Source organism: Coturnix japonica, chromosome 6 (genome assembly GCF_054131305.1).
Source record: "Coturnix japonica strain WE chromosome 6, WE-NBRP24, whole genome shotgun sequence".
In the NCBI taxonomy this organism is placed as follows: Eukaryota; Metazoa; Chordata; class Aves; order Galliformes; family Phasianidae; genus Coturnix; species Coturnix japonica.
Window position 1 is genome coordinate 530,657 of NC_140668.1, and position 27,960 is coordinate 558,616.

The 27,960-nt window shown below is 52.3% G+C and overlaps 1 protein-coding gene and 1 non-coding gene across 2 annotated transcripts; both read left to right on the forward strand.

Moving 5' to 3' along the window:
• The first annotated feature begins 367 nt into the window (after window positions 1–367).
• On the forward strand, window positions 368–439 carry TRNAQ-CUG (transfer RNA glutamine (anticodon CUG)). The gene has a single exon. It is a non-coding gene; the product is annotated as a tRNA-Gln (tRNA).
• A 3,285-nt stretch (window positions 440–3,724) lies between these two features.
• Window positions 3,725–27,909, forward strand: LOC146760172 (uncharacterized). Its single transcript, XM_085551479.1, has 6 exons — window positions 3,725–3,810; window positions 6,916–6,951; window positions 12,043–12,318; window positions 17,498–17,623; window positions 21,365–21,402; window positions 26,876–27,909. The coding sequence occupies exons 1-6, from the start codon at window positions 3,780–3,782 to the stop codon at window positions 27,005–27,007; spliced, it is 639 nt and encodes a 212-aa protein (XP_085407605.1). The 5' UTR covers window positions 3,725–3,779; the 3' UTR covers window positions 27,008–27,909.
• The last annotated feature ends 51 nt before the right edge of the window (window positions 27,910–27,960 follow it).

The window sequence follows — 27,960 nt, forward strand, 5'->3', positions numbered from 1 at the left end:
CCCCCCATATCCCCCCATAACCCCCCATATCCCCCCATATCCCCCCATATCCCCCCATATCCCCCTATATCCCCCCATATCCCCCCTATATCCCCCATATCCCCCCATATCCGCCATATCCCCCCATATCCCCCCATATCCCCCCTATATCCCCCCATATCCCCCCATATCCCCCCATATCCCCCCATATCCCCCCATATCCCCCCTATATCCCCCATATCCCCCCATATCCGCCATATCCCCCCATATCCCCCCATATCCCCCCATATCCCCCCATATCCCCCCATATCCCCCTATATCCCCCTATATCCGCCCCATATTCGCCCCATATCGGCCCCATATGGCCCCATAGCACTGGCTCCCATACGGTCCCATGGTGTAATGGTGAGCACTCTGGACTCTGAATCCAGCGATCCGAGTTCAAATCTCGGTGGGACCTGAACGGGATGTTCCCTTTTATTAACCCCAGCCCCATAAGTGACCCCATATGTAACCCCATAAGGGACTCAGCCCCATAAGTGACCCCATAAGTGACCCCATATGTAACCCCATAAGGGGCTCAGCCCCATAAGTGACCCCATAAGTGACCCATATGTAACCCCATAAGGGACCCCAGCCCCATAAGTGGCCCCATAAGTGATCCCATAAGGGACCCCAACCCCGTAAGTGACTCTGCCCCATAAGTGACCCCACCCCATAAGGGAGCCCAGCCCCATAAGGGACCCCATAAGTGACCCCATATGTAACCCCATAAGTAACCCCAGCCCCGTAAGTGACTCAGCCCCATAAGTGACCCCATAAGGGACCCTATAAGGGACCTCACCCCATAAGTGACCCCAGCCCCATAAGTGACCCTATAAGGGACCCCAGCCCCATAAGTGACTCTGCCCCATAAGTGACCCCGTAAGGGATCCTATAAGGGACCCCATAATTTACCCCACCCCATAAGTGACCTCATAACTGACCCCACCCTATAAGTTAGCCCAGCCCCATAAGGGACCCCATAAGAGACCCCATAAGGGACCCCATTACTGACCCCATATGTAACCCCATAAGTGACTCAGCCCCATAAGTGGAGCCCAGCCCCATAAGTTACCCCATAAGTGACCCATATGTAAACCCATAAGGGACCCCAGCCCCATAAGGAACCCTAGCCCCATAAGTGGCCCCATAAGTGACCCCATAAGGGACCCCAACCCCATAAGTGACTCTGCCCCATAAGTGACACCACCCCATAAGTGACCCCAGCCCCATAAGTGACCCCACCCCATAAGTGACCCCATATGTAACCCCATAAGTAACTCCAGCCCCATAAGTGGAGCCCAGCCCCATAAGTGACCCCATAAGGGACACCATAAGTGACCCCAACCCCATAAGTGACTCTGCCCCATAAGTGACCCCACCCCATAAGTGACCCCAGCCCCATAAGTGACCCCACCCCATAAGGGACCCCATAAGGGACCCCATAAGTGACCCCACCCCATAAGTGACCCCAGCCCCATAAGTGACCCCAGCCCCATAAGTGACTCCATAAGTGACTCCATATGTAACCCCATAAGTTACTCTGCCCCATAAGTGGAGCCCAGCCCCATAAGTGACCCCATAAGTGACCCATATGTAAACCCATAAGGGACCCCAGCCCCATAAGGAACCCTAGCCCCATAAGTGGCCCCATAAGTGACCCCATAAGGGACCCCAACCCCGTAAGTGACTCTGCCCCATAAGTGACCCCAGCCCCATAAGGGACCCCAGCCCCATAAGTGACCCCACCCCATAAGTGACCCCATATGTAACCCCATAAGTAACTCCAGCCCCATAAGTGACTCAGCCCCATAAGTGACCCCACCCCATAAGGGACCCCATAGGGGACCACCCAACCCATAAGTGACCCCATAAAGAACCCCAGCCCCATAAGTGACCCCACCCCATAAGTGACCCCATAAGTGCCCCCCCCCCATAAGGGACCTCATAAGTGCCCCCATAAGGGATCCCCCACCCCATAAGTGACCCCATAAGGGACCCCATATGTAACCCCATAAGTGACCCTAGCCCCATAAGTGACCCATAAGTGACCCATATGTAAACCCATAAGGGACTCAGCCCCATAAGTGACCCCACAAGGGACCCTATAAGGGACCCCAGCCCCATAAGTGACTCTGCCCCATAAGTGACCCCATAAGTGCCCCATAAGTGCCCCATAAGGGACCCCATAAGGGACCCCATAAGTGACCCCATAAGGGACCCCATAAGTGCCCCATAAGTGACCCCATATGGGACCTCAGCCCCATAAGTGCCCCATAAGTGCCCTATAAGTGACCCCCCCACCCCCATAAGGGACCCCATAAGTGATCCCACCCCACATAAGTGACGCCATAAGTGCCCCCCAAGCCCCATAAGTGACCCCATAAAGGACCCCCCCTTATAAGGGACCCCATAAGTGCCCCATAAGGAACCCCAGCCCCATAAGTGCCCCCACCCCATAAGTGACCCGATAAGTGCCCCCATATGTGACCCCAGAAGTGACCCAGAAGTGACCCCAGCCCCATAACTGACCCCATATGGGACCCACACCATAAGTGCCCCACCCCACAAGTGCCCCCATAAGGGACCCCATATGTAACCCCATAAGTGTGCCCAGCCCCACAAGTGACCCCAGCCCCATAAGTGACCCATAAGTGCCCCCATAAGGAACCCCATCCCCATAAGTGACCCTATTAGGGACCCACCCCATAAGTGACCCCATAAAGAACCCCAGCCCCATAAGTGACCCTATTAGGGACCCACCCCATAAGTGACCCCATAAGGAACCCCAGCCCCATAAGTGACCCCCCCCATAAGTGCCCCATAAATGCCCCACCCCACAAGTGACCCCATATGTAACCCCATAAGTGACCCCAGCCCTATAAGTGACCCCACAAGTGGCCCCCCAGCCCCATAAGTGACTCTGCCCCATAAGTCACCCCACCCCATAAGGGACCCCATAGGGGACCCCCCAACCCCATAAGTGACCCCATAAGTGACTCCAGCCCCACAAGTGTCCTCCCCCTCCCACCCCATTAGTGACTCCTTAAGGGACCCCATAAGTGACCCCAGACCCATAAGTGACCCCATAAGTGACTCCAGCCCCATAAGTGCCCCATAAGTGGCCCCCCAGCCCCATAAGTGACCCCAGCCCCATAAGTGACTCCAGCCCCATAGCTGACCCCATAAATGTCCCCAGCCCCATAGCTGACCCCATAAGGAACTCCAGCCCCATAGCTGACCCCATAAGTGACTCCAGCCCCATAAGGGACCCCATATGTAACCCCATAAGTGACCCCAGCCCCATAAGGGACCCTAGCCCCATAAGTGACCCATAAGTGGCCCCATAAGGGATCCCATAAGTGACTCCAGCCCCATAAATGACCCCATAGGGACCCCATAAGGGACTCCACCCCATAAGTGACCCCAGCCCCATAAGGGACCCCATAAGGGACCCCAGCCCCATAAGTGACTCCAGCCCCATAAGTGACCCCAGCCCCATAAGTGACTCCAGCCCCATAAGGGACCACAGCCCCATAAGTGCCCCATAAGTGACTCGTAAGTGACCCCATATGTAACCCCATAAGTGACCCCAGCCCCATAAGTGACTCCAGCCCCATAAGTGACTCCAGCCCCATAAGTGACCCCACCCCATAGCTGCCCCCATAAGTGCCCCACCCCACAAGTCGCTGTTGTAAAGGGGAACTGAGCTGTTCCTATAGGGGAAACTGCTCGTTTCCTTCCTTCCAGCCCCACAGATGGCGGCCACGGGAACAGCGGCGCTGCTGGGTCAGCTATGGGGCGGGGGGTGGGGTGGGGTATGGGGCACAAATGGGGCACAAATGGGGCACAAATGGGGTGGGATATGGGGCACAAATGGGGCACAAATGGGGCACAAATGGGGTGGGATATGGGGCACAAATGGGGCACAAATGGGGTGGCATATGGGGCACAAATGGGGCACAAATGGGGCACAAATGGGGTGGGATATGGGGTGGGCTATGGGGCATAAATGGGGCACAAATGGGGTGGGATATGGGGCAGAAATGGGGTGGGATATGGGGTGGGATATGGGGCACAAATGGGGCACAAATGGGGCACAAATGGGGCACAAATGGGGTGGGATATGGGGCACAAATGGGGCACAAATGGGGTGGGATATGGGGCTGTGGGGTGGAGATATGGGGCAGGATATGGGGCAGAAATGGGGCAGAAATGGGGCAGGATATGGGACAGGTTATGGGGCACAAATGGGGCACAATTGGGGTGGGATATGGGGTTGGAGGGGGAGCTATGGGGCAGGATGTGGGGCAGAAATGGGGCAGAAATGGGGCAGGATATGGGACAGGCTATGGGGCACAAATGGGGTGGGATATGGGGCACAAATGGGGCACAAATGGGGTGGGATATGGGGCACAAATGGGGTGGGATATGGGGCACAAATGGGGCACAAATGGGGTGGGATATGGGGCACAAATGGGGCACAAATGGGGTGGGATATGGGGCACAAATGGGGCACAAATGGGGTTGGAGGGGGAGATATGGGGCAGGATATGGGGCTGTGGGGTGGGGTATGGGGTGGGATATGGGATGTGGGGTTGTGGGGCAGGATATGGGGCAGAAATGGGGCAGAAATGGGGCAGGATACGGGACAGGTTATGGGGCACAAATGGGGTGGGATATGGGGTGGGATATGGGGTTGGAGGGGGAGCTATGGGGCAGGATATGGGGCTGTGGGGTGGAGATATGGGGCAGGATATGGGGCAGAAATGGGGCAGAAATGGGGCAGGATATGGGACAGGTTATGGGGCACAAATGGGGCACAATTGGGGTGGGATATGGGGTTGGAGGGGGAGCTATGGGGCAGGATGTGGGGCAGAAATGGGGCAGAAATGGGGCAGGATATGGGACAGGCTATGGGGCACAAATGGGGTGGGATATGGGGCACAAATGGGGCACAAATGGGGTGGAGATATGGGGCACAAATGGGGTGGGATATGGGGCACAAATGGGGTGGGATATGGGGCACAAATGGGGCAGGATATGGGACAGGTTATGGGGCACAAATGGGGCACAAATGGGGCACAAATGGGGTGGGCTATGGGGCACAAATGGGGCACAAATGGGGCACAAATGGGGCACAAATGGGGTGGGATATGGGGCACAAATGGGGCACAAATGGGGCACAAATGGGGTGGGATATGGGGCACAAATGGGGCACAAATGGGGCACAAATGGGGTGGGATATGGGGCACAAATGGGGCACAAATGGGGCACAAATGGGGTGGGATATGGGGCACAAATGGGGCACAAATGGGGTGGGATATGGGGCACAAATGGGGCACAAATGGGGTTGGAGGGGGAGATATGGGGCAGGATATGGGGCTGTGGGGTGGGGTATGGGGTGGGATATGGGATGTGGGGTTGTGGGGCAGGATATGGGGCAGAAATGGGGCAGAAATGGGGCAGGATACGGGACAGGTTATGGGGCACAAATGGGGTGGGATATGGGGTGGGATATGGGGTTGGAGGGGGAGCTATGGGGCAGGATATGGGGCTGTGGGGTGGAGATATGGGGCAGGATATGGGGCAGAAATGGGGCAGAAATGGGGCAGGATATGGGACAGGCTATGGGGCACAAAGGGGGTGGGATATGGGGTGGGATATGGGGTTGGAGGGGGAGCTATGGGGCAGGATATGGGGCAGAAATGGGGCAGGATACGGGACAGGCTATGGGGCAGAAATGGGGTGGGATATGGGGTGGGATGTGGGGCAGGATATGGGGCACAAATGGGGTTGTGTGGTGGAGATATGGGGCAGGATATGGGGAAGAAATGGGGTGGGATGTGGGGTGGGATATCGAGGTGGGATATGGGGTTGGATATGGAGCTATGGGGCAGGATATGGGGCACAAATGGGGCAGAAATGGGGCAGGATATGGGACAGGCTATGGGGCACAAATGGGGTGGGATATGGGGCACAAATGGGGTGGGATATGGGGTGGGATATGGGGCACAAATGGGGTGGGATATGGGGCACAAATGGGGTGGGATATGGGGTGGGATATGGGGCACAAATGGGGTGGGATATGGGGCACTAATGGGGTGGGATATGGGGCACAAATGGGGCACAAATGGGGTGGGATATGGGGCACAAATGGGGCACTAATGGGGTTGGAGGGGGAGATATGGGGCAGGATATGGGGCTGTGGGGTGGGGTATGGGGTGGGATATGGGATGTGGGGTTGTGGGGCAGAATATGGGGCAGAAATGGGGCACAAATGGGGCAGGATATGGGACAGGCTATGGGGCACAAATGGGGTGGGATATGGGGCACAAATGGGGCACAAATGGGGTGGGATATGGGGTGGAGATATGGGGCACAAATGGGGTGGGATATGGGGTGGAGATATGGGGCACAAATGGGGTGGGATATGGGATATAGGGCACAAATGAGGATGTGGGGAGGAGATATGGGGCAGGGACATGGGGTGGGATATGGGGTTGGAGGTGGAGATATGGGGCAGGCTATGGGTCCCGCTATGGGGCAGGCTATGGGGCAGCTATGGGTCCTGCTATGGGGCAGGCTATGGGGCAGGATATGGGTCCCACTATGGGGCAGGCTATGGGTCAGGCTATGGGTTCCACTATGGGTCAGGCTATGGGTCCCGCTATGGGTCAGGCTATGGGTCACGCTATGGGGTAGGCTATGGGGCAGTCTATGGGTCAGGCTATGGGGCAGGATATGGGTCAGGCTATGGGGCAGGATATGGGTCACGCTATGGGTCCTGCTATGGGTCAGGCTATGGGTCCTGCTATGGGGCAGGCTGTGGATCAGGCTATGGGTCCTGCTGTGGGTCCCGCTATGGGGCAGGTGCCCGTTGTGTCCTTGCAGGTTGCTGGCTGCTGTTGTCCTGCAGGGCAGGAGAGCGTGAGTGTGGGGCAGGGGGTAGGGACCCATAAGTCACCCCATAAGGGACCCCATAAGTCACCCCATAAGGGACCCCATAAGTCACCCCACCCCATAAGTGACCCCACCCCATAAGTGACCCCACCCCATAAGGGACCCCAGCCCCATAAAGGACCCCATGAGTGACCCCATAAGTGACCCCACCCCATAAGTGACCCCATAAGTGACCCTCCCCAGCCCCATAAGTGACACTCCCACCCCATAATGGATCCCAGCCCCATAAGTGATGCCATAAGAGACCCTAGCCCCATAAGTGCCCCATAAGTGCCCCTATAAGTAACCCCAGCCCCATAAGTGACCCCCCCCCATAAGGGACCCCATAAGTGACCCCCCCAATGGACCCCAGCCCCATAAGTGACCCCCCCAGCCCCATAAATGACACTCCCACCCCATAATGGATCCCAGCCCCATAAGTGACCCCATAAGTGACCCCATCCCATAAGGGACCCTATAAGAACCCCAGCCCCATAAGTGACCCCATAAGTAAACCCACCCCATAAGTGACCCCATAAGTGACCCACCCCATAAGTGCCCCCCATAAGTGACCCCATAAGAGACCCCAGCCCCATAAGTGTCCCCCCATAAGTGACTCCTCCCAGCCCCATAAGTGACCCCATAAGTGGCCCCATAAGTGCCCCCCAATGAACTCCAGCCCCATAAGTGCCCCCCCTTAAGTGAGCCCATGAGAGACCCCAGCCCCATAAGTGACCCCATAAGTAACCCCACCCCATAAGTTACCCCCCCAGCCCCATAACTGCTCCCACCCCATATGTGACCCCCCCCAAGCCCCATAAGTGACCCCATAAAGTGACCCCCCCCCAATGGACCCCAGCCCCAAAAGCGACCCCCCCAGCCCCATAAGTGACCCCATAAGAGACCCCACCCCATAAGTGACCCCATAAAGGTCCCCAGCCCCATAAGGGACCCTATAATGACCCCACCCCACAAGTGACCCCCCCCATAAGTGACCCCAGCCCCATAAGTGACCCCATAAGTGACCCTATAAGCGCCCCCACCCCGTAAGTGCCCCCCCCAGCCCCATAAGTGACCCCACCCTATAAGTAACCCCCCCCCATAAGTGAACCCCCTCCCAACGGATCCCAGCCCCATAAGTGCTCCCATAAGAGACCCCACCCCATAAGGGACCCTATAAGGACCCCAGCCCCATAAGTGACCCCATAAGTAAACCCACCCCATAAGTGACCCCATAAGTGACCCACCCCATAAGTGCCCCCCATAAGTGACCCCATAAGAGACCCCAGCCCCATAAGTGTCCCCCCATAAGTGACCCCTCCCAGCCCCATAAGTGACCCCATAAGGGACCCCATAAGTGCCCCCCAATGAACTCCAGCCCCATAAGTGCCCCCCCATAAGTGGCCCCATAAGTGACTCCCCATAACTGTTCCCAGCCCATAAGAGACCCCATATGGACCCCAGCCCCATAAGTGACCCCATAAGTGACCCCATAAGGGACCCCACACCCCATAAGTGACCCCATAAGTAACCCCACCCCATAAGTGACTCCCCCAGCCCATAAGTGACCCCCCCAATGGACCCCAGCCCCATAAGTGACCCCCCCAGCCCCATAAATGACACTCCCACCCCATAAGTGACCTTCACCCCCATAAGTGCCCCCAATGGATGCCACCCCATAAGTGACCCCATAAGTGACCCCATAAGTGCCCCCATAAGTGCCCCCATAAGTAATCCCATAAGTAATCCCATAAGTGACCCCATAAGTGACCCCATAAGTGACCCCTCCCAGCCCCATAAGTGACCCCATAAGAGACCCCAGCCCCATAACTGACCCCATAAGTGCCCCCAATGGACCCCAGCCCCATAAGTGACCCCCACCCCATAAGTGACCCCACCCCATAAATGACCCCATAACTGCTCCCACCCCATAAGGGACCCCAGCCCTTTAAGTGACCCCATAAGTGACCCCCTCGCCCCATAAGTGACCCTATAAGTGACCCCAGCCCCATAAGTGACCCCATAAGTGACCTCCCCAATGGATCCCAGCCCCATAAGTGCTCCCACCCCATAAGTTCCCCATTGACCCCTCAGTTTCCCCCCCCGTGCTGTCTGTGGAGCCCGGTTCCGGTTCTGTTGGTGACCCCAGCCCCATAAGTGACCCCATAAGTGACCCCCCCCAGCCCCATAAGTGACACTCCCACTCCCCATAAGTGACCCCATAAGTGACTCCCCAGCCCCATAAGTGCCCCCATAACCTGTCCCTATAGTTCCCCCCCCCGTGCTGTCCGTGGAGCCCGGTTCCGGTTCTGTTGGTGACCTCAGCCCCATAAGTGACCCCATAAGTGACTCCCCAGCCCCATAAGTGACCCCATAAGTGACCCCAGCCCCATAAGTGACCCCATAAGTGACCCCAGCCCCATAAGTTCCCCATTGATCCCTCAGTTCCCCCCCCCGTGCTGTCAGTGGATCCCGGTTCCGGTTCTGTTGGTGACCCCAGCCCCATAAGTGACCCCATAAGTGACCCCATAAGTGACTCCCCAGCCCCATAAGTGACCCCATAAGTGACTCCCCAGCCCCATAAGTGACCCCATAAGTGACTCCCCAGCCCCATAAGTGCCCCCATAACCTGTCCCTATAGTTCCCCCCCCCGTGCTGTCAGTGGAGCCCGGTTCCGGTTCTGTTGGTGACCCCAGCCCCATAAGTGACCCCATAAGTGACCCCATAAGTGACCCCATAAGTGACCCCTCCCAGCCCCATAAGTGACCCCATAAGTGACCCCATAAGTGACTCCCCAGCCCCATAAGTGCCCCCAGCCCCATAAGTGACCCCATAAGTGACTCCCCAGCCCCATAAGTGCCCCCAGCCCCATAAGTGACCCCATAAGAGCCCTCTATCTAGTTCCCCCCCCCGTGCTGTCTGTGGATCCCGGTTCCGGTTCTGTTGGTGACCCCAGCCCCATAAGTGACCCCATAAGTGACCCCAGCCCCATAAATGACCCCATAAGTGCCCCCCAGCCCCATAAGTGACCCCTCCTGCCCCCATAAGTGACCCCATAAGTGCCCCCAGCCCCATAACTGACCCCACAAGTGCCCCCAGTGGACCCCAGCCCCATAAGTGACCCCCACCCCATAAGTGACCCCATAACTGCTCCCACCCCATAAGGGACCCCAGCCCCATAAGTGACCCCATAAGTGACCCCAGCCCCATAAGTTCCCCATTGATCCCTCAGATCCCCCCCCCGTGCTGTCTGTGGAGCCCGGTTCCGGTTCTGTTGGTGACCCCAGCCCCATAAGTGACCCCATAAGTGACCCCATAAGTGCCCCACAGCCCCATAAGTGACCCCATAAGTGACCCCATAAGTGCTCCAGCCCCATAAGTGACCCCATAAGTGACCCTGTAAGTGACCCCATAAGTGACCCCAGCCCCATAGGTGACCCCATAAGTGCCCCCCAGCCCCATAAGTGACCCCATAAATGACCCCCCCCAGCCCCATAAGTGACACTCCCACTCCCTATAATGGACCCCAGCCCCATAAGTTCCCCATTGATCCCTCAGTTCCCCCCCCCGTGCTGTCAGTGGATCCCGGTTCCGGTTCTGTGGGTGACCCCACACCCCATAAGTGACCCCATAAGTGACCCCATAAGTGACCCCATAAGTGACTCAAGCCCCATAAGTGACCCCATAAGAGCCCTCTATCTATCTAGTTCCCCCCCCCGTGCTGTCAGTGGATCCCGGTTCCGGTTCTGTTGGTGACCCCAGCCCCATAAGTGACCCCATAAGTGACCCCCTCACCCCATAAGTGACCCCATAAGTGACTCCCCAGCCCCATAAGTGACTCCCCAGCCCCATAAGTGCCCCCATAACCTGTCCCCATAGTTCCCCCCCCCGTGCTGTCAGTGGAGCCCGGTTCCGGTTCTGTTGGTGACCCCAGCCCCATAAGTGACCCCATAAGTGACTCCCAGCCCCATAAGTGACCCCAGCCCCATAAGTGACCCCATAAGAGCCCTCTATCTATCTAGTTCCCCCCCCCCGTGCTGTCTGTGGAGCCCGGTTCCGGTTCTGTTGGTGACCCCAGCCCCATAAGTGACCCCATAAGTGACCCCATAAGTGACTCCCCAGCCCCATAACTGCTCCCACCCCATAGTTCCCCCCCGCGTGCTGTCAGTGGAGCCCGGTTCCGGTTCTGTTGGTGACCCCAGCCCCATAAGTGACCCCATAAATGACTCCCCAGCCCCATAAGTGACCCCATAAGTTCTCCAGCCCCATAAGTTCCCCATTGATCCCTCAGTTCCCCCCCCCGTGCTGTCAGTGGATCCCGGTTCCGGTTCTGTTGGTGACCCCAGCCCCATAAGTGACCCCATAAGTGACCCCATAAGTGACTCCCCAGCCCCATAAGTGACCCCATAAGTGACTCCCCAGCCCCATAAGTGACACCCCAGCCCCATAAGTGACCCCATAAGTGACTCCCCAACCCCATAAGTGACCCCATAAGTGACTCCCCAGCCCCATAAGTGACCCCATAAGTGACTCCCCAGCCCCATAAGTGACCCCATAAGTGACTCCCCAGCCCCATAAGTGACACCCCAGCCCCATAAGTGACCCCATAAGTGACTCCCCAACCCCATAAGTGACCCCATAAGTGACTCCCCAGCCCCATAAGTGACCCCATAAGTGACTCCCCAGCCCCATAAGTGACCCCATAAGTTCTCCAGCCCCATAAGTTCCCCATTGATCCCTCAGTTCCCCCCCCGTGCTGTCAGTGGATCCCGGTTCCGGTTCTGTTGGTGACCCCAGCCCCATAAGTGACCCCATAAGTGCCCCCAGCCCCATAAGTGACCCCATAAGTGACTCCCCAGCCCCATAAGTGACCCCATAAGTGACTCCCCAGCCCCATAAGTGACTCCCCAGCCCCATAAGTGACCCCATAAGTGACCCCATAAGTGACTCCCCAGCCCCATAAGTGACTCCCCAGCCCCATAAGTGACTCCCCAGCCCCATAAGTGACTCCCCAGCCCCATAAGTGACCCCAGCCCCATAACTGCTCCCAGCCCCATAAGTTCCCATTGATCCCTATAGTTCCCCCCCCCGTGCTGTCCGTGGATCCCGGTTCTGGTTCTGTTGGTGGCCCGGTGTCGTTGCGCTGCCACGTCCCCCCCGTGTCCATGTGGGTCCAGCTGTGGTTCAATGGGACCCTACGGGTCAATAGGATCAAACGGGACCAGGATCCTACAACCGAGTTCAGCATCAAACGGACCCAAATATGGGACCAGGGGGAGTATCGGTGTCGGTACCAGGTACCGGATCCACTATGGACCTCAAACATGAGTGAGCCTGTATGGCTGGAGCTCAGCGGTGAGATATGGGGAGATATGGGGATATATGGGGTTATGGGGTGGGATATGGGGCTATATGGGGCAGGATATGGGGATATGGGGTGGGATATGGGGCTATATGGGGCTATATGGGGTTATATGGGATATGGGGTGGGATATGGGGTGGGATATGGGGATATGGGGCAGGATATGGGGATATGAGGCGGGATATGGGGCTATATGGTGCTATGGGGTGGGATATGGGGATGTGGGGTGGGATATGGGGCTATATGGGGCTATATGGGGCTATATGGGGCTATATGGGGCTATATGGGATATGGGGTGGGATATGGGATCAGAGAGTTATGGGGTGGGATATGGGGCAGGATATGGGGTTATATGGGGTTATTATGGGGTTATATGGGGTTATATGGGATTATGGGGTGGGATATGGGGCAGGATATGGGGATATGGGGTGGGATATGGGGATATAGGGCAGGATATGGGGATATGGGGCGGGATATGGGGATATGGGGTGGGATATGGGGCTATATGGGGCTATATGGGGCTATATGGGGCTATATGGGATATGGGGTGGGATATGGGGATGTGGGGCAGGATATGGGGCAGGATATGGGGATATGGGGTGGGATATGGGGATATGGGGTGGGATATGGGGATATGGGGTGGGATATGGGGATATAGGGCAGGATATGGGGATATGGGGCGGGATATGAGGATATGGGGTGGGATATGGGGATATGGGGCGGGATATGGGGATATGGGGCAGGATATGGGGATATGGGGTGGGATATGGGGATATGGGGTGGGATATTGGGGTTGGAGGTGGAGATATGGGGCAGGATATGGGGTTGGAGGTGGAGATATGGGGCAGGATATGGGGATATGGGGTGGGATATGGGGATATATGGGATATGGGGTGGGATATGGGGCTATATGGGGCTATATGGGGCTATATGGGGCTATATGGGGCTATATGGGGCTATATGGGGCTATATGGGGTTATGGGGTGGGATATGGGACCAGGGGGAGTATCGGTGTCGGTACCAGGTACCGGAACCACTATGGACCTCAAACATGAGTGAGCCTGTATGGCTGGAGCTCAGCGGTGAGATATGGGGCAGGATATGGGGATATATGGGGTTATATGGGGTTATGGGGTGGGATATGGGGATATATGGGGTTATATGGGGTTATATGGGGCTATATGGGATATGGGGTGGGATATGGGGTGGGATATGGGGATATAGGGCAGGATATGGGGATATGGGGTGGGATATGGGGATGTGGGATGGGATATGGGGATATAGGGCAGGATATGGGGATATGAGGCAGGATATGGGGATATGGGGTGGGATATGGGGATATGGGGTGGGATATGGGGATATGAGGCAGGATATGGGGATATGGGGTGGGATATGGGGATATGGGGTGGGATATGGGGTGGGATAGGGGGTGGGATATGGGGCTATATGGGACTATATGGGGCTATATGGGGTTATATGGGATATGGGGTGGGATATGGGGAAGGATATGGGGATATGAGGCAGGATATGGGGATATGGGGTGGGATATGGGGATATGGGGTGGGATATGGGGCTATATGGGGCTATATGGGGCTATATGGGGCTATATGGGGTTATATGGGGCTATATGGGGCTATATGGGGCTATATGGGGCTATATGGGGTTATATGGGGCTATATGGGGCTATATGGGGCTATATGGGGCTATATGGGGCTATATGGGGCTATATGGGGTTATATGGGGCTATATGGGGCTATATGGGGCTATATGGGGCTATATGGGGCTATATGGGGCTATATGGGGCTATATGGGCTATGGGGTGGGATATGGGACCAGGGGGAGTATCGGTGTCGGTACCAGGTACCGGAACCACTATGGACCTCAAACATGAGTGAGCCTGTATGGCTGGAGCTCAGCGGTGAGATATGGGGCAGGATATGGGGCAGGATATAGGGATATATGGGGATATATGGGGCTATATGGGGCTATATGGGGCTATATGGGGCTATATGGGGCTATGGGATCAGAGGGTTATGGGGCAGGATATGGGGTGGGATATGGGGTTGGAGGTGGAGATGTGGGGTGGGATATGGGGATGTGGGGTGGGATATGGGGATATGGGATCAGAGGGTTATGGGGCAGGATATGGGGCATAAATGGGGTTGGAGGTGGAGATATGGGGCAGGATATGGGGATATGGGGCAGGATATGGGGCTATATGGGGCTATGGGATCAGAGGGTTATGGGGTGGGATATGGGGCAGGATATGGGGTTGGAGGTGGAGCTATGGGGCAGGATATGGGGTTGGAATGGAGATATGGGGCTATATGGGGCTATATGGGGCTATATGGGGCTATATGGGGCTATATGGGGTTATATGGGGCTATATGGGGCTACATGGGGTTATATGGGGCTATATGGGGCTATATGGGGCTATATGGGATATGGGGTTGGAGGTGAATATGTGGAACAGGATATAGGGATATGAGGCAGGATATGGAGCTATATGGGGCTATGGGATCAGAGGGTTATGGGGTGGGATATGGGGCACGATATGGGGTTGGAGGTGGAGCTATGGGGCAGGATATGGGGTTGGAGGTGGAGATATGGGGCAGGATATGGGGCAGGCTATGGGTCCCGCTATGGGGCAGGCTATGGGTCCCGCTATGGGTCCTGCTATGGGGTAGGCTATGGGTCAGGCTATGAGTCATTCTATGGGTCAGGCTATGGGTCACTCTATGGGTCATTCTATGGGTCCCGCTATGGTTCATTCTATGGGTCATTCTATTGGTCCCGCTATGGGTCAGGCTATGGGTCATTCTATGGGTCCGGCTATGGGTCAGGCTATGGGTCAGGCTATGGGTCAAGCTATGGGTCCCGCTATGGGGCAGGCTATGGGGCAGGATGTGGGTCAGGCTATGGGTCAGGCTATGGGACAGGCTATGGGTCATTCTATGGGTCATTCTATGGGTCATTGTATGGGTCATTCTATGGGTCAGGCTATGGGTCACTCTATGGGTCCCGCTATGGGTCAGGCTATGAGTCAGGCTATGGGTCCCGCTATGGGTCCCGCTATGGGTCAGGCTATGGGTCAGGCTATGGGCCATGCTATGGGTCATTCTATGGGTTCCGCTATGGGTCATTCTATGGGGCAGGCTATGGGTCCAGCTATGGTTCCCGCTATGGGTCAGGCTATGGGTCCTGCTATGGGTCTGGCTATGGGTCCCACTATGGGTCAGGCTATGGGTCCCGCTATGGGTCCCGCTATGGGTCCCTCTATGGGTCAGGCTATGGGTCAGGCTATGGGTCCGGCTATGGGGCAGGCTATGGGGCAGGTATGGGGCAGGCTATGGGTCCCGCTATGGGTCACTCTATGGGTCCTGCTATGGGTCCCGCTATGGGTCAGGTTATGGGTCCCGCTATGGGTCACTCTATGGGTCAGGCTATGGGTCCCGCTATGGGTCCCGCTATGGGTCCTGCTATGGGTCCCGCTATGGGTCAGGCTATGGGTCACGCTATGGGTCACTCTATGGGTCAGGCTATGGGTCAGGCTATGAGTCCAGCTATGGGTCAGGCTATGGGTCCCGCTATGGGTCCTGCTATGGGGCAGGCTATGGGTCACACTATGGGTCATTCTATGGGTCCCACTATGGGGCAGGCTATGGGTCAGGCTATGGATCCTGCTATGGGTCCCGCTATGGGTCAGGCTATGGGTCATACTATGGGTCCCGCTATGGGTCCCACTATGGGTCAGGCTATGGGTCAGGCTATGGGTCAGGCTATAGGTCATGCTATGGGTCCCGCTATGGGTCAGGCTATGGGTCATTCTATGGGTCAGGCTATGGGTCATTCTATGGGTCATTCTATTGGTCCCGCTATGGGTCAGGCTATGGGTCATTCTATGGGTCAGGCTATGGGGCAGGCTATGGGGCAGGCTATGGGTCCCGCTATGGGTCATTCTATGGGTCCCGCTATGGGTCCCGCTATGGGGCAGGCTATGGGTTATTCCATGGGTCATTCTATGGGTCAGGCTATGGGTCAGGCTATGGGTCATTCTATGAATCCCGCTATGGGTCCCGCTATGGGTCAGGCTATGGGTCAGGCTATGGGTCTGGCTATGGGTCCCTCTATGGGGCAGGCTATGGGTCATTCTATGGGTCAGGCTATGGGTCATTCTATGGGTCACTCTATGGGTCCCTCTATGGGTCCCGCTATGGGTCATTCTATGGGTCAGGCTATGGGTCATTCTATGAATCCCGCTATGGGTCCCGCTATGGGTCAGGCTATGGGTCCCGCTATGGGTCAGGCTATGGGTCATTCTATGGGTCATTCTATAGGTCAAGCTATGGGTCATTCTATGGGTCCCGCTATGGGTCCCGCTATGGGTCAGGCTATGGGTCATTCTATGGGTCCCGCTATGGGTCTGGCTATGGGTCACACTATGGGTCCCGCTATGGGGCAGGCTATGGGTTATTCTATGGGTCATTCTATGGGGCAGGCTATGGGTCAGGCTATGGGTCACTCTATGGGTCAGGCTATGGGTCCCGCTATGGGTCATTCTATGGGTCAGGCTATGGGTCCTGCTATGGGGCAGGCTATGGGTCCTGCTATGAGGCAGGCTATGGGTCCCGCTATGGGGCAGGCTATGGGTCCCGCTATGGGTCCCGCTATGGGGCAGGCTATGGGTTATTCTATGGGTCATTCTATGGGTCATTCTATGGGTCCCGCTATGGGTCAGGCTATGGGTCACTCTATGGGTCAGGCTATGGGTCCCGCTATGGGTCATTCTATGGGTCAGGCTATGAGTCAGGCTATGGGTCAGGCTATGGGTCATTCTATGGGTCCCGCTATGGGTCAGGCTATGGGGCAGGCTATGGGTCACACTATGGGTCCCGCTATGGGTCCCGCTATGGGTCAGGCTATGGGTCAGGCTATGGGTCAGGCTATGGGTCAGGCTATGGGTCAGGCTATGGGTCACTCTATGGGTCAGGCTATGGGTCCTGCTATGGGTCAGGCTATGGGTCATTCTATGGGTCCCGCCATGGGTCAGGCTATGGGTCAGGCTATGGGTCCCTCTATGGGGCAGGCTATGGGTCCTGCTATGGGTCCCGCTATGGGTCACTCTATGGGTCTGTCTATGGGTCATGCTCCCCCATACATTATCCCCTATAGACCCCCCATTGATTCCCGCTGTGTCGCTGGTTCTGCTGGTTCTGAGGTTCGGAGCCGCCGTCGTCGTCTTCATCCTCGGCCTCTTCTTCATCATCGACGGGCGCGGCCTGTGGGGCAGGAGGCGGGGTGAGCAGGGACCTATGGAGACCTATAGAAACATATAGAGCCCTATAGAGCCCTATAGAAACATATAGAACCCTATAGAAACATATGGAACCCTATAGAGCCCTATGGAACCATATAGACCCCTATAGAACCCTATAGAAACATATAGAACCCTATAGAAACATATGGAACCCTATAGAAACATATAGAACCCTATGGAGCCCTATAGATCCATATAGAACCCTATGGAACCCTATAGAACCCTATGGACCCCTAAGGAAGCCTATAGATGCCAATAGAGCCCTATGGAACCCTATAGAACCCTGTGGAACCCTATAGATCCCTATGGGCCCCTATGAATCCCTATGGACCCCTATAGAACCCTATAGAAACATATGGAACCCTATAGAACCCTATAGAACCGTATGGAACCCTATAGAACTCTATGGAACCCTATAGAACCCTATAGAAACATAGAACCCTATGGAACCCTATGGAACCCTATAGAACCCTATAGAAACATATAGAACCCTCTGGAACCCTATGGAACCCTATAGAAACATATGGAACCCTATGGAACCCTATAGAACCCTATAGGACCCTATGGAACCCTATAGAACCCTATGGAACCCTATAGAACCCTATAGACCCATATGGATTTCAATGGACCCTATAGACCCATATGGAACCCTATAGGACCCTATGGAACCCTATAGAACCCTATAGATCCCTATGGGCCCCTATAGAACCCTATGGAACCATATAGAACCCTATAGGACCCTATGGAACCCTATAGAACCCTATAGAACCCTATAGAACCCTATAGGACCCTATGGAACCCTATGGAACCCTATAGAAACATATGGAACCCTATGGAACCCTATGGAACCATATAGAAACATATGGACCCCTATAGAACCCTATAGAACTCTATAGAACCCTATAGAGCCCTATGGACCCTATGGACCCCTATAGAACCCTATAGAACCCTATAGAAACATATGGAAACCTATAGAATCATATGGAACCCTATAGAACCCTGTGGAATCCTATAGAACCCTATAGAAACATATGGAACCCTATAGAACCCTATAGAACTCTATAGAACTCTATAGAACCCTATAGAACCCTATAAAACCTTATAGAACCCTATAGAAATCTATAGAACCCTATACAAACATATGGACCCCTATAGAACCCTATAGATCCACATAGAACCCTATGGAACCCTATAGAACCCTATGGAACCCTATAGAACCCTATAGGACCCTATGGAACCCTATGGAACCCTATGGAACCCTATAGAACCCTATAGAACCCTATGGAACCCTATGGAACCATATAGAAACATATGGACCCCTATAGAACCCTATAGAACTCTATAGAACCCTATAGAGCCCTATGGACCCCTATGGACCCCTATAGAACCCTATAGAACCCTATAGAAACATATGGAAACCTATAGAATCATATGGACCCCTATAGAACCCTATAGATCCATATAGAGCCCTATAGAACCCTATAGAAACATAGAACCCCATGGAACCCTATGGACCCCTATAGAGCCCTATGGAACCCTATGGAACCCTATAGAGCCCTATAGAAACATATGGAATCCTATAGAAACATATAGAACCCTATGGAGCCCTATAGAGCCCTGTGGAACCCTATAGAAACATATGGACCCAGATGGAACCCTATAGAACCCTATAGGACCCTATGGAACCCTATAGAACCCTATAGATCCCTATGGGCCCCTATAGAACCCTATGGAACCCTAGAGAGCCCTATAGAGCCCTATGGAACCCTATAGAACACTATAGAAACATATAGAACCCTATGGAGCCCTATAGAACCCTATGGAGCCCTATAGAACCCTATGGAACCCTATAGAAACATATAGAACCCTATAGAACACTATAGAAACATATAGAACCCTATGGAACCCTATAGAGCCCTATGGACCCCTATGGAACCCCATAGAACCCTATAGAAACATATAGAACCCTATAGAGCCCTATGGAACCCTATGGAAACCTATAGAACCCTATAGAGCCCTATAGAGACCTATGGAACCCTATAGAACACTATAGAAACATATGGAAACCTATGGAGCCCTATAGAGCCCTATAGAAACATATAGAACCTTATAGAGCCCTATGGAACCCTATGGAGCCCTATGGAGCCCTATGGACCCCTATAGAACCCTATAGAAACATATGGAAACCTATAGAATCATATGGACCCCTATAGAACCCTATAGAACCCTATGGAACCCTATAGAACCCTATAGAACTCTATAGAACCCTATAGAATCCTATAAAACCTTATAGAACCCTATAGAACCCTATAGAGCCCTATAGAGCCCTACAGAGCCCTATAGAAACATATGGAACCCCATGGAACCCTATGGAACCATATAGACCCCTATAGAACCATATAGAAACATATAGAACTCTATGGAACCCTGTGGAACCCTATGGAACCCTATAGAACCCTATGGAACCCTATAGAACCCTATAGAACCCTATGGAACCCTATGGAGCCCTATAGAGCCCTATAGAAACATATAGAACCCTATAGAAACATATGGAACCCTATAGAGCCCTATAGAACCCTATGGAACCCTATAGAAACATATAGAACCTTATAAAAACATATAGAACCCTATGAACCCCTATAGAAACCCAATAGACCCATATGGACACCTATAGAACCCTATGGACCCCTATAGAACCCTATAGAATCCTATAGAACCCTATGGAATCCTATAGAACCCTATAGAAACATATAGAAACATATAGAACCCTATGGAACCCTATGGAACCCTATAGAACCCTATAGAAACATATGGACCCCTATAGAACCCTATAGAAACCTATAGAACCCTATAGACCCCATTGGATCCATATGGACCCCTATAGACCCCTATGGACACCTACAGACCCCTATAGACCCCTATGGACACCTACAGACCCCTATAGAACCCTATGGACCCCTATAGAACCCCATAGACCCCAATGGATCCCTATAGACCCCTATGGACACCTACAGACCCCTACGGACCCCTATAGACCCCTATAGATCTCTATACACCCCTATGGACCCCCATAGACCCCTGTAGATCCCTATGGACCCCTATGGACCCCTATAGATCTCTATAGACAACTATGGACCCCTATAGACCCCGATGGACCCATATGGACCCCTATGGACCCCTATAGAGCCCTATGGATCCCATTGGACCCCATTGGACCCCCATGGACCCCTATAGACCCCAGTGGACCCCTATAGACCCCTATAGAACCCTATAGAACATATGGAACCCTATAGACCCCAGTGGACCCCTATGGACCCCTATAGACCCCAGTGGACCCCTATGGACCCCTATAGACCCATATGGACACCTATGGACCCCTATAGACCCCTATAGAACCCTATAGACCCCTATAGAACCCTATAGAACATATGGAACCCTATAGACCCCAGTGGACCCCTACGGACTCCTATAGAATCCTATGGAATCCTATGGACCCCTATGGGACCCATATGGATCCCTATGGACCCCTATCGACCCCTATAGACCCTTATAGACCCCTATGGAACCCTATGGAACCCTATAGAACCCTATAGACCCCTATGGAACCCTATAGAACCCTATAGAACCCTATGGAATCCTATGGACCCCTATAGATCCCCATAGACCCCAATGGACCCCTATAGATCCCATATAACCCCCCATATTTCCCCTATATGATGCAGGTCTCCCCCCTGAAGCCCCCAAATCAATTCAACCCCAGGTAAGTCCAAACCCCAAACCCCAATTCGACCCTATAAGGGCCCATATCAAACCCCTATAGGGTTTTCCCCTATAGGGGAACCCATATAACCCCATATAAAAACATATAACCCATATAACTCCATATAACCCCATATAACTCCATATAACCCCATATAACCCCATATAAACCCCATATAAACTCCATATAACTCCATATAACCCCATATAACCCCATATAAACCCCATATAACCCCATATAACCCCATTCAATCCCATATAACCCCATATAACCACATATAAACCCCATATAACCCCATATAACCCCATATAAACCCATATAACCCCATATAAACCCATATAACCCCATATAACCCCATATAACCCCATATAAACCCCATATAACCCCATATAATCCCATATAACCCCATATAACCCCATATAACCCCATATAACCCCATATAACCCCATATCCCCCCATATAACCCCATATAACCCCATATAACCCCATATAACCCCATGTAATCCCATATAAACCCCATGTAACCCCATATAAATCCCATATAACCCCAAATAAACCCCATATAATCCCATATAACCCCATATAACCCCATATAAACCCATATAACCCCATATAACCACAAATAACCCCATAACGCCATAACCCCATATAACCCCACATAACCCCATATAACCCCATATAACCCATATAACCCCATATAACCCCATATAAACCCATATAACCCCATATAACCCCATATAACCCCATATATCCCCATTTAACCCCATATAACCCCATATAAACCCCATATAACACCATATAACCCCATATAACCCCATATAACCCCATATAAACCCCATATAACACCATATAACCCCATATAACCCCATATAACCCCATATAATCCCATATAAACCCCATATAGCCCCATATAAACCCCATATAACCCCATATAACCCCAAATAACCCCATATAAACCCCATATAACCCCATATAACCCCATATAAACCCATATAACCCCATATAACCCCATATAAACCCCATATAACCCCATATAACCCCATATAACCCCATATAATCCCATATAATCCCATATAAACCCCATATAGCCCCATATAACCCCATATAAACCCATATAAACCCATATAACCCCAAATGACCCCATATAAACCCCATATAAACCCCATATAACCCCATATAAACCCATATAACTCCATATAACTCCATATAACTCCATATAACCCCATATAACCCCATATAACCCTATATAACCCCATATAGCCATATATAACCCCATATAACACCATATAACCCCATATAACCCCATATAAACCCCGTATAATCCCATACAACCCCATATAACCCCATATAACCCCACAGAAAACCCATATAAACTCCATATAACCCCATATAACCCCATAACAACCCCATATAACCCCATAGACACCATATAACCCCATATAACCCCATATAATCCCATATAACCCCATATAACCCCATAGACACCATATAACCCCATATAACCCCATATAACCCCATATAACCCCATATAATCCCATATAACCCCATATAACCCCATATAACCTCATATAACCCCATATAAACCCCATATAACCCCATATAACCCATATAACCACATATAACCCCATATATCCCCAAATAACCCCATATAACACCATATAACCCCATATAACCCCATATAACCCCATTAAATCCCACATAACCCCATATAAACCCCATATAACCCCATTAAATCCCATATAACCCCATATAAACCCCATATAACCCCATTAAATTCCATATAACCCCATATAACCCCATATAATCCCATATAACCCTATATAAACCTCATATAACCCCAAATAACCCCATATAACCCCATATAACACCATATAAACCTCATATAACCCCATATAACCCCATATAACCCCATATAACCCCATAAAACCCCATATAGCCCCATATAACCCCATATAACCCCATATAACCCCATATAACCACATATAACCCCATATATCCCCAAATAACCCCATATAACCCCATATAACCCCATATAACCCCATATAACCCTATATAACCCCATATAACCCCATATAACCCTATATAAACCCATATAACCCTATATAACCCCATATAACCCCATATAACCCCATATAACCCCATATAACCCCATATAACCCCATATAACTCCATATAAACCCATATAACCCCATATAACCCCATATAACCCCATATAACCCCATATAACCCCATATAATCCCATATAAACCCCATATAACCCCATATAACCCCATATAACCCCATATAACCCCATATAAACCCCATATAAACCCATATAAACCCATATAACCCCATATAACCCCATATAACCCCATTCAATCCCATATAACCCCATATAACCCCATATAACCCCATATAACCCCATATAACCCCATACAACCCCATATAACCCCATATAACCCCATATAATCCCATATAACCCCATATAACCCCATATATCCCCATATAACCCCATATAATCCCATATAAACCCATATAACCCCATATAAACCCAAATAACCCCATATAACCCCATATAGCCCCATATAAACCCCAAATAACCCCATATAAGCCCATAAACAGCCCCCGACCCCATTAAACAGCCCCGACCCCATTAAACAGCCCCTGACCCCATTAAAGAGACCCCGACCCCATTAAAGAGACCCTGACCCTATTAAAGAGCCCCCGACCCTATTAAAGAGCCCCCGACCCTATTAAAGAGACCCTGACCCTATTAAAGAGACCCCGACCCTATTAAAGTGACCCTGACCCTATTAAAGAGACCCCGACCCTATTAAAGAGACCCCGACCCTATTAAAGATCCCACGACCCCATTAAAGAGACCCCGACCCCATTAAAGAGACCCCGACCCTATTAAAGAGACCCCGACCCCATTAAAGAGACCCCGACCCCATTAAAGAGACCCCGACCCTATTAAAGAGACCCCGACCCTATTAAAGATCCCACGACCCCATTAAAGAGACCCCGACCCTATTAAACAGCCCCTGACCCTATTAAAGAGACCCCGACCCCATTAAAGAGACCCCGACCCTAATAAAGAGACCCTGACCCCATTAAAGAGACCCCGACCCCATTAAAGAGCCCCTGACCCCATTAAAGAGACCCCGACCCTATTAAAGAGACCCCGACCCTATTAAAGAGACCCTGACCCTATTAAAGAGACCCCGACCCCATTAAAGAGCCCCCGACCCTATTAAAGAGACCCCGACCCTATTAAAGAGCCCCCGACCCCATTAAAGAGACCCCGACCCTATTAAAGAGACCCCGACCCCATTAAAGAGACCCCGACCCTATTAAAGAGACCCCGACCCTATTAAAGAGCCCCCGACCCCATTAAAGAGACCCCGACCCTATTAAAGAGACCCCGACCCTATTAAACAGCCCCTGACCCTATTAAAGAGACCCCGACCCTATTAAAGAGACCCCGACCCTATTAAACAGCCCCCGACCCCATTAAAGAGACTCCGACCCCATTAAAGAGACCCCGATCCTATTAAAGAGACCCCGACCCCATTAAAGAGACCCCGACCCTATTAAAGAGACCCCGACCCCATTAAACAGCCCCGACCCTATTAAAGAGCCCCATTAAACGACCCCATTAATCGACCCCATTAAAGAGCCCCCGACCCCATTAAACAGCCCCCGACCCCATTACAGAGACCCCGACCCTATTAAAGAGCCCCCGACCCCATTAAAGAGACCCTGACCCTATTAAAGAGACCCCGACCCTATTAAACAGCCCCATTAATCGACCCCATTAATGACCCCATTAAACAGCCCCCGACCCTATTAAACAGCCCCATTAAATGACCCCATTAAATAACCCCATTAATCAGCCCCATTAATCGACCCCATTAAAGAGACCCCGACCCCATTAAACTGAAGCACTGGGACCCTAAAAGAACCCATAGAGAAACCCTAAAAGACCCCAAACCCTATAACTGGATCCCATTGCAGACCCTATAACTGGATCCCATTACAGACCCTATAACTGGATCCCATTACAGACCCCATAACTGGATCCCATTGCAGACCCTATAACTGGATCCCATTACAGACCCTATAACTGGATCCCATTACAGACCCCATAACTGGATCCCATTACAGACCCTATAACTGGATCCCATTACAGACCCTATAACTGGATCCCATTACAGACCCCATAACTGGATCCCATTACAGACCCTATAACTGGATCCTATTACAGACCCCATAACTGGATCCCATTACAGACCCCATAACTGGATCCCATTACAGACCCCATAACTGGATCCTATTACAGACCCCATAACTGGATCCTATTACAGACCCTATAACTGGATCCCATTAGAGACCCTATAACTGGATCCCATTACAGACCCCATAACTGGATCCCATTACAGACCCCATAACTGGATCCCATTACAGACCCCATAACTGGATCCCATTACAGACCCTATAACTGGATCCCATTACAGACCCTATAACTGGATCCCATTACAGACCCCATAACTGGATCCCATTACAGACCCCATAACTGGATCCCATTACAGACCCTATAACTGGATCCCATTGCAGACCCTATAACTGGATCCCATTACAGACCCTATAACTGGATCCCATTGCAGACCCTATAACTGGATCCCATCACAGACCCTATAACTGGACCCTATAGCCCCATATCTGACCCCATAAGTGCCTCCATCACCCCATAAGTGCCCGATCACCCCATAACCGACCCTATAACCCCATAACTGACCCCATAACCGACCCTATAGCCCCATAACTGACCCCATAACCGACCCTATATCCCCATAACCGACCCTATAGCCCCATAACTGACCCCATAACCGACCCTATAACCCCATAACCGACCCTATAGCCCCATATCTGACCCCATAACCGACCCTATAGCCCCATAACTGACCCCATAACCGACCCTATATCCCCATAACCGACCCTATAGCCCCATAACTGACCCCATAACCGACCCTATAACCCCATAACCGACCCTATAGCCCCATATCTGACCCCATAACCGACCCTATAGCCCCATAACCGACCCTATAGCCCCATATCTGACCCCATAACCGACCCTATAGCCCCATAACCGACCCTATAGCCCCATATCTGACCCCATAACCGACCATACAGCCCCATTACCGACCCTATAGCCCCATAACCGACCCCATAGCCCCATAACTGACCCCTTAACCGACCCTATAACCCCATATCTGACCCCATAACCGACCCTATAACCAACCCTATAGCCCCATAACTGACCCCATAACTGACCCCATAACCGACCCTATAGCCCCATATCTGACCCCATAACCGACCCTATAACTCCATAACCGGCCCTATAGCCCCATAACTGACCCCATAACCGACCCTATAACTCCATAACCGGCCCTATAGCCCCATAACTGACCCCATTGTGGCCCTATATCCCCAGGTGCCCCATATGGACCCCGAGCTTGTGACCTATAGCGAGCTGCCGGCTGCCCCACACGTCCAGCCCCACAGCGACCCTATAACCCCACAATCCCCCGTTGTATACAGCCAAGTCAGCACCGCCACCCCATAAGTGTCACTTATAGGGCGTCCTATAGGGCACAGCTCCCATCCCATATAGGGATCCCATAAGTGCCCCCATCACCCCATAAGTGACCCTATAGCCCCATATCTGACCCCATAACCGACCCTATAACCCCATAACTCACCCCATAAGTGACCTTATAGCCCCATATCTGACCCCATAACCGACCCTATAACCCCATAACTCACCCCATAAGTGACCTTATAGCCCCATATCTGACCCCATAACCGACCCTATAACCCCATAACTCACCCCATAAGTGACCTTATAGCCCCATATCTGACCCCATAACCGACCCTATAGCCCCATAAGTGACCCCATAGGTAGTTGCCCCCATCACCCCATAAGTGCCCCCATAAATGCACCCATCACCCCATAACCGACCCTATAACACCATCAGTGACCCCATAAGTACCCCAATAACCCCATAACCGAAACTATAACCCCATAAGTGACCTTATAACCCCATAACAGACCCCATAAGTGCCCTCATCACCCCATAACCGACCCTATAACCCCATAAGTGCCTCCATCACCCCATAAGTGCCCCCATCACCCCATAACGAACCAATCCCCTATATGGAGCTTCATTCCCCTATATGGCTCCCATCCCCTATAGGGATCCCATCCCCTATATGGACCCCAACCCCTATGTAGATCCCATCCCCTATATGGATCCCATCCCTTATATAGGACACCCTATATCCTCTTATTGACCCCAAAACATATCACCAACCCTATAAAGACCCTACAATGACCCTATAAAAACCCTATAATGACCCTATAAAGACCCTATAAAAACCCTATAATGACCCTATAGAGACCCTATAAAACCCTATAGAGACCCCCCCCCCAAATCCCATTGCAATCAATAAAGCCCCACAGCTGGTTCTCGTTGTCCTTGTTCCTATATAGGGCCCCACTGACCCTATAGACACCCA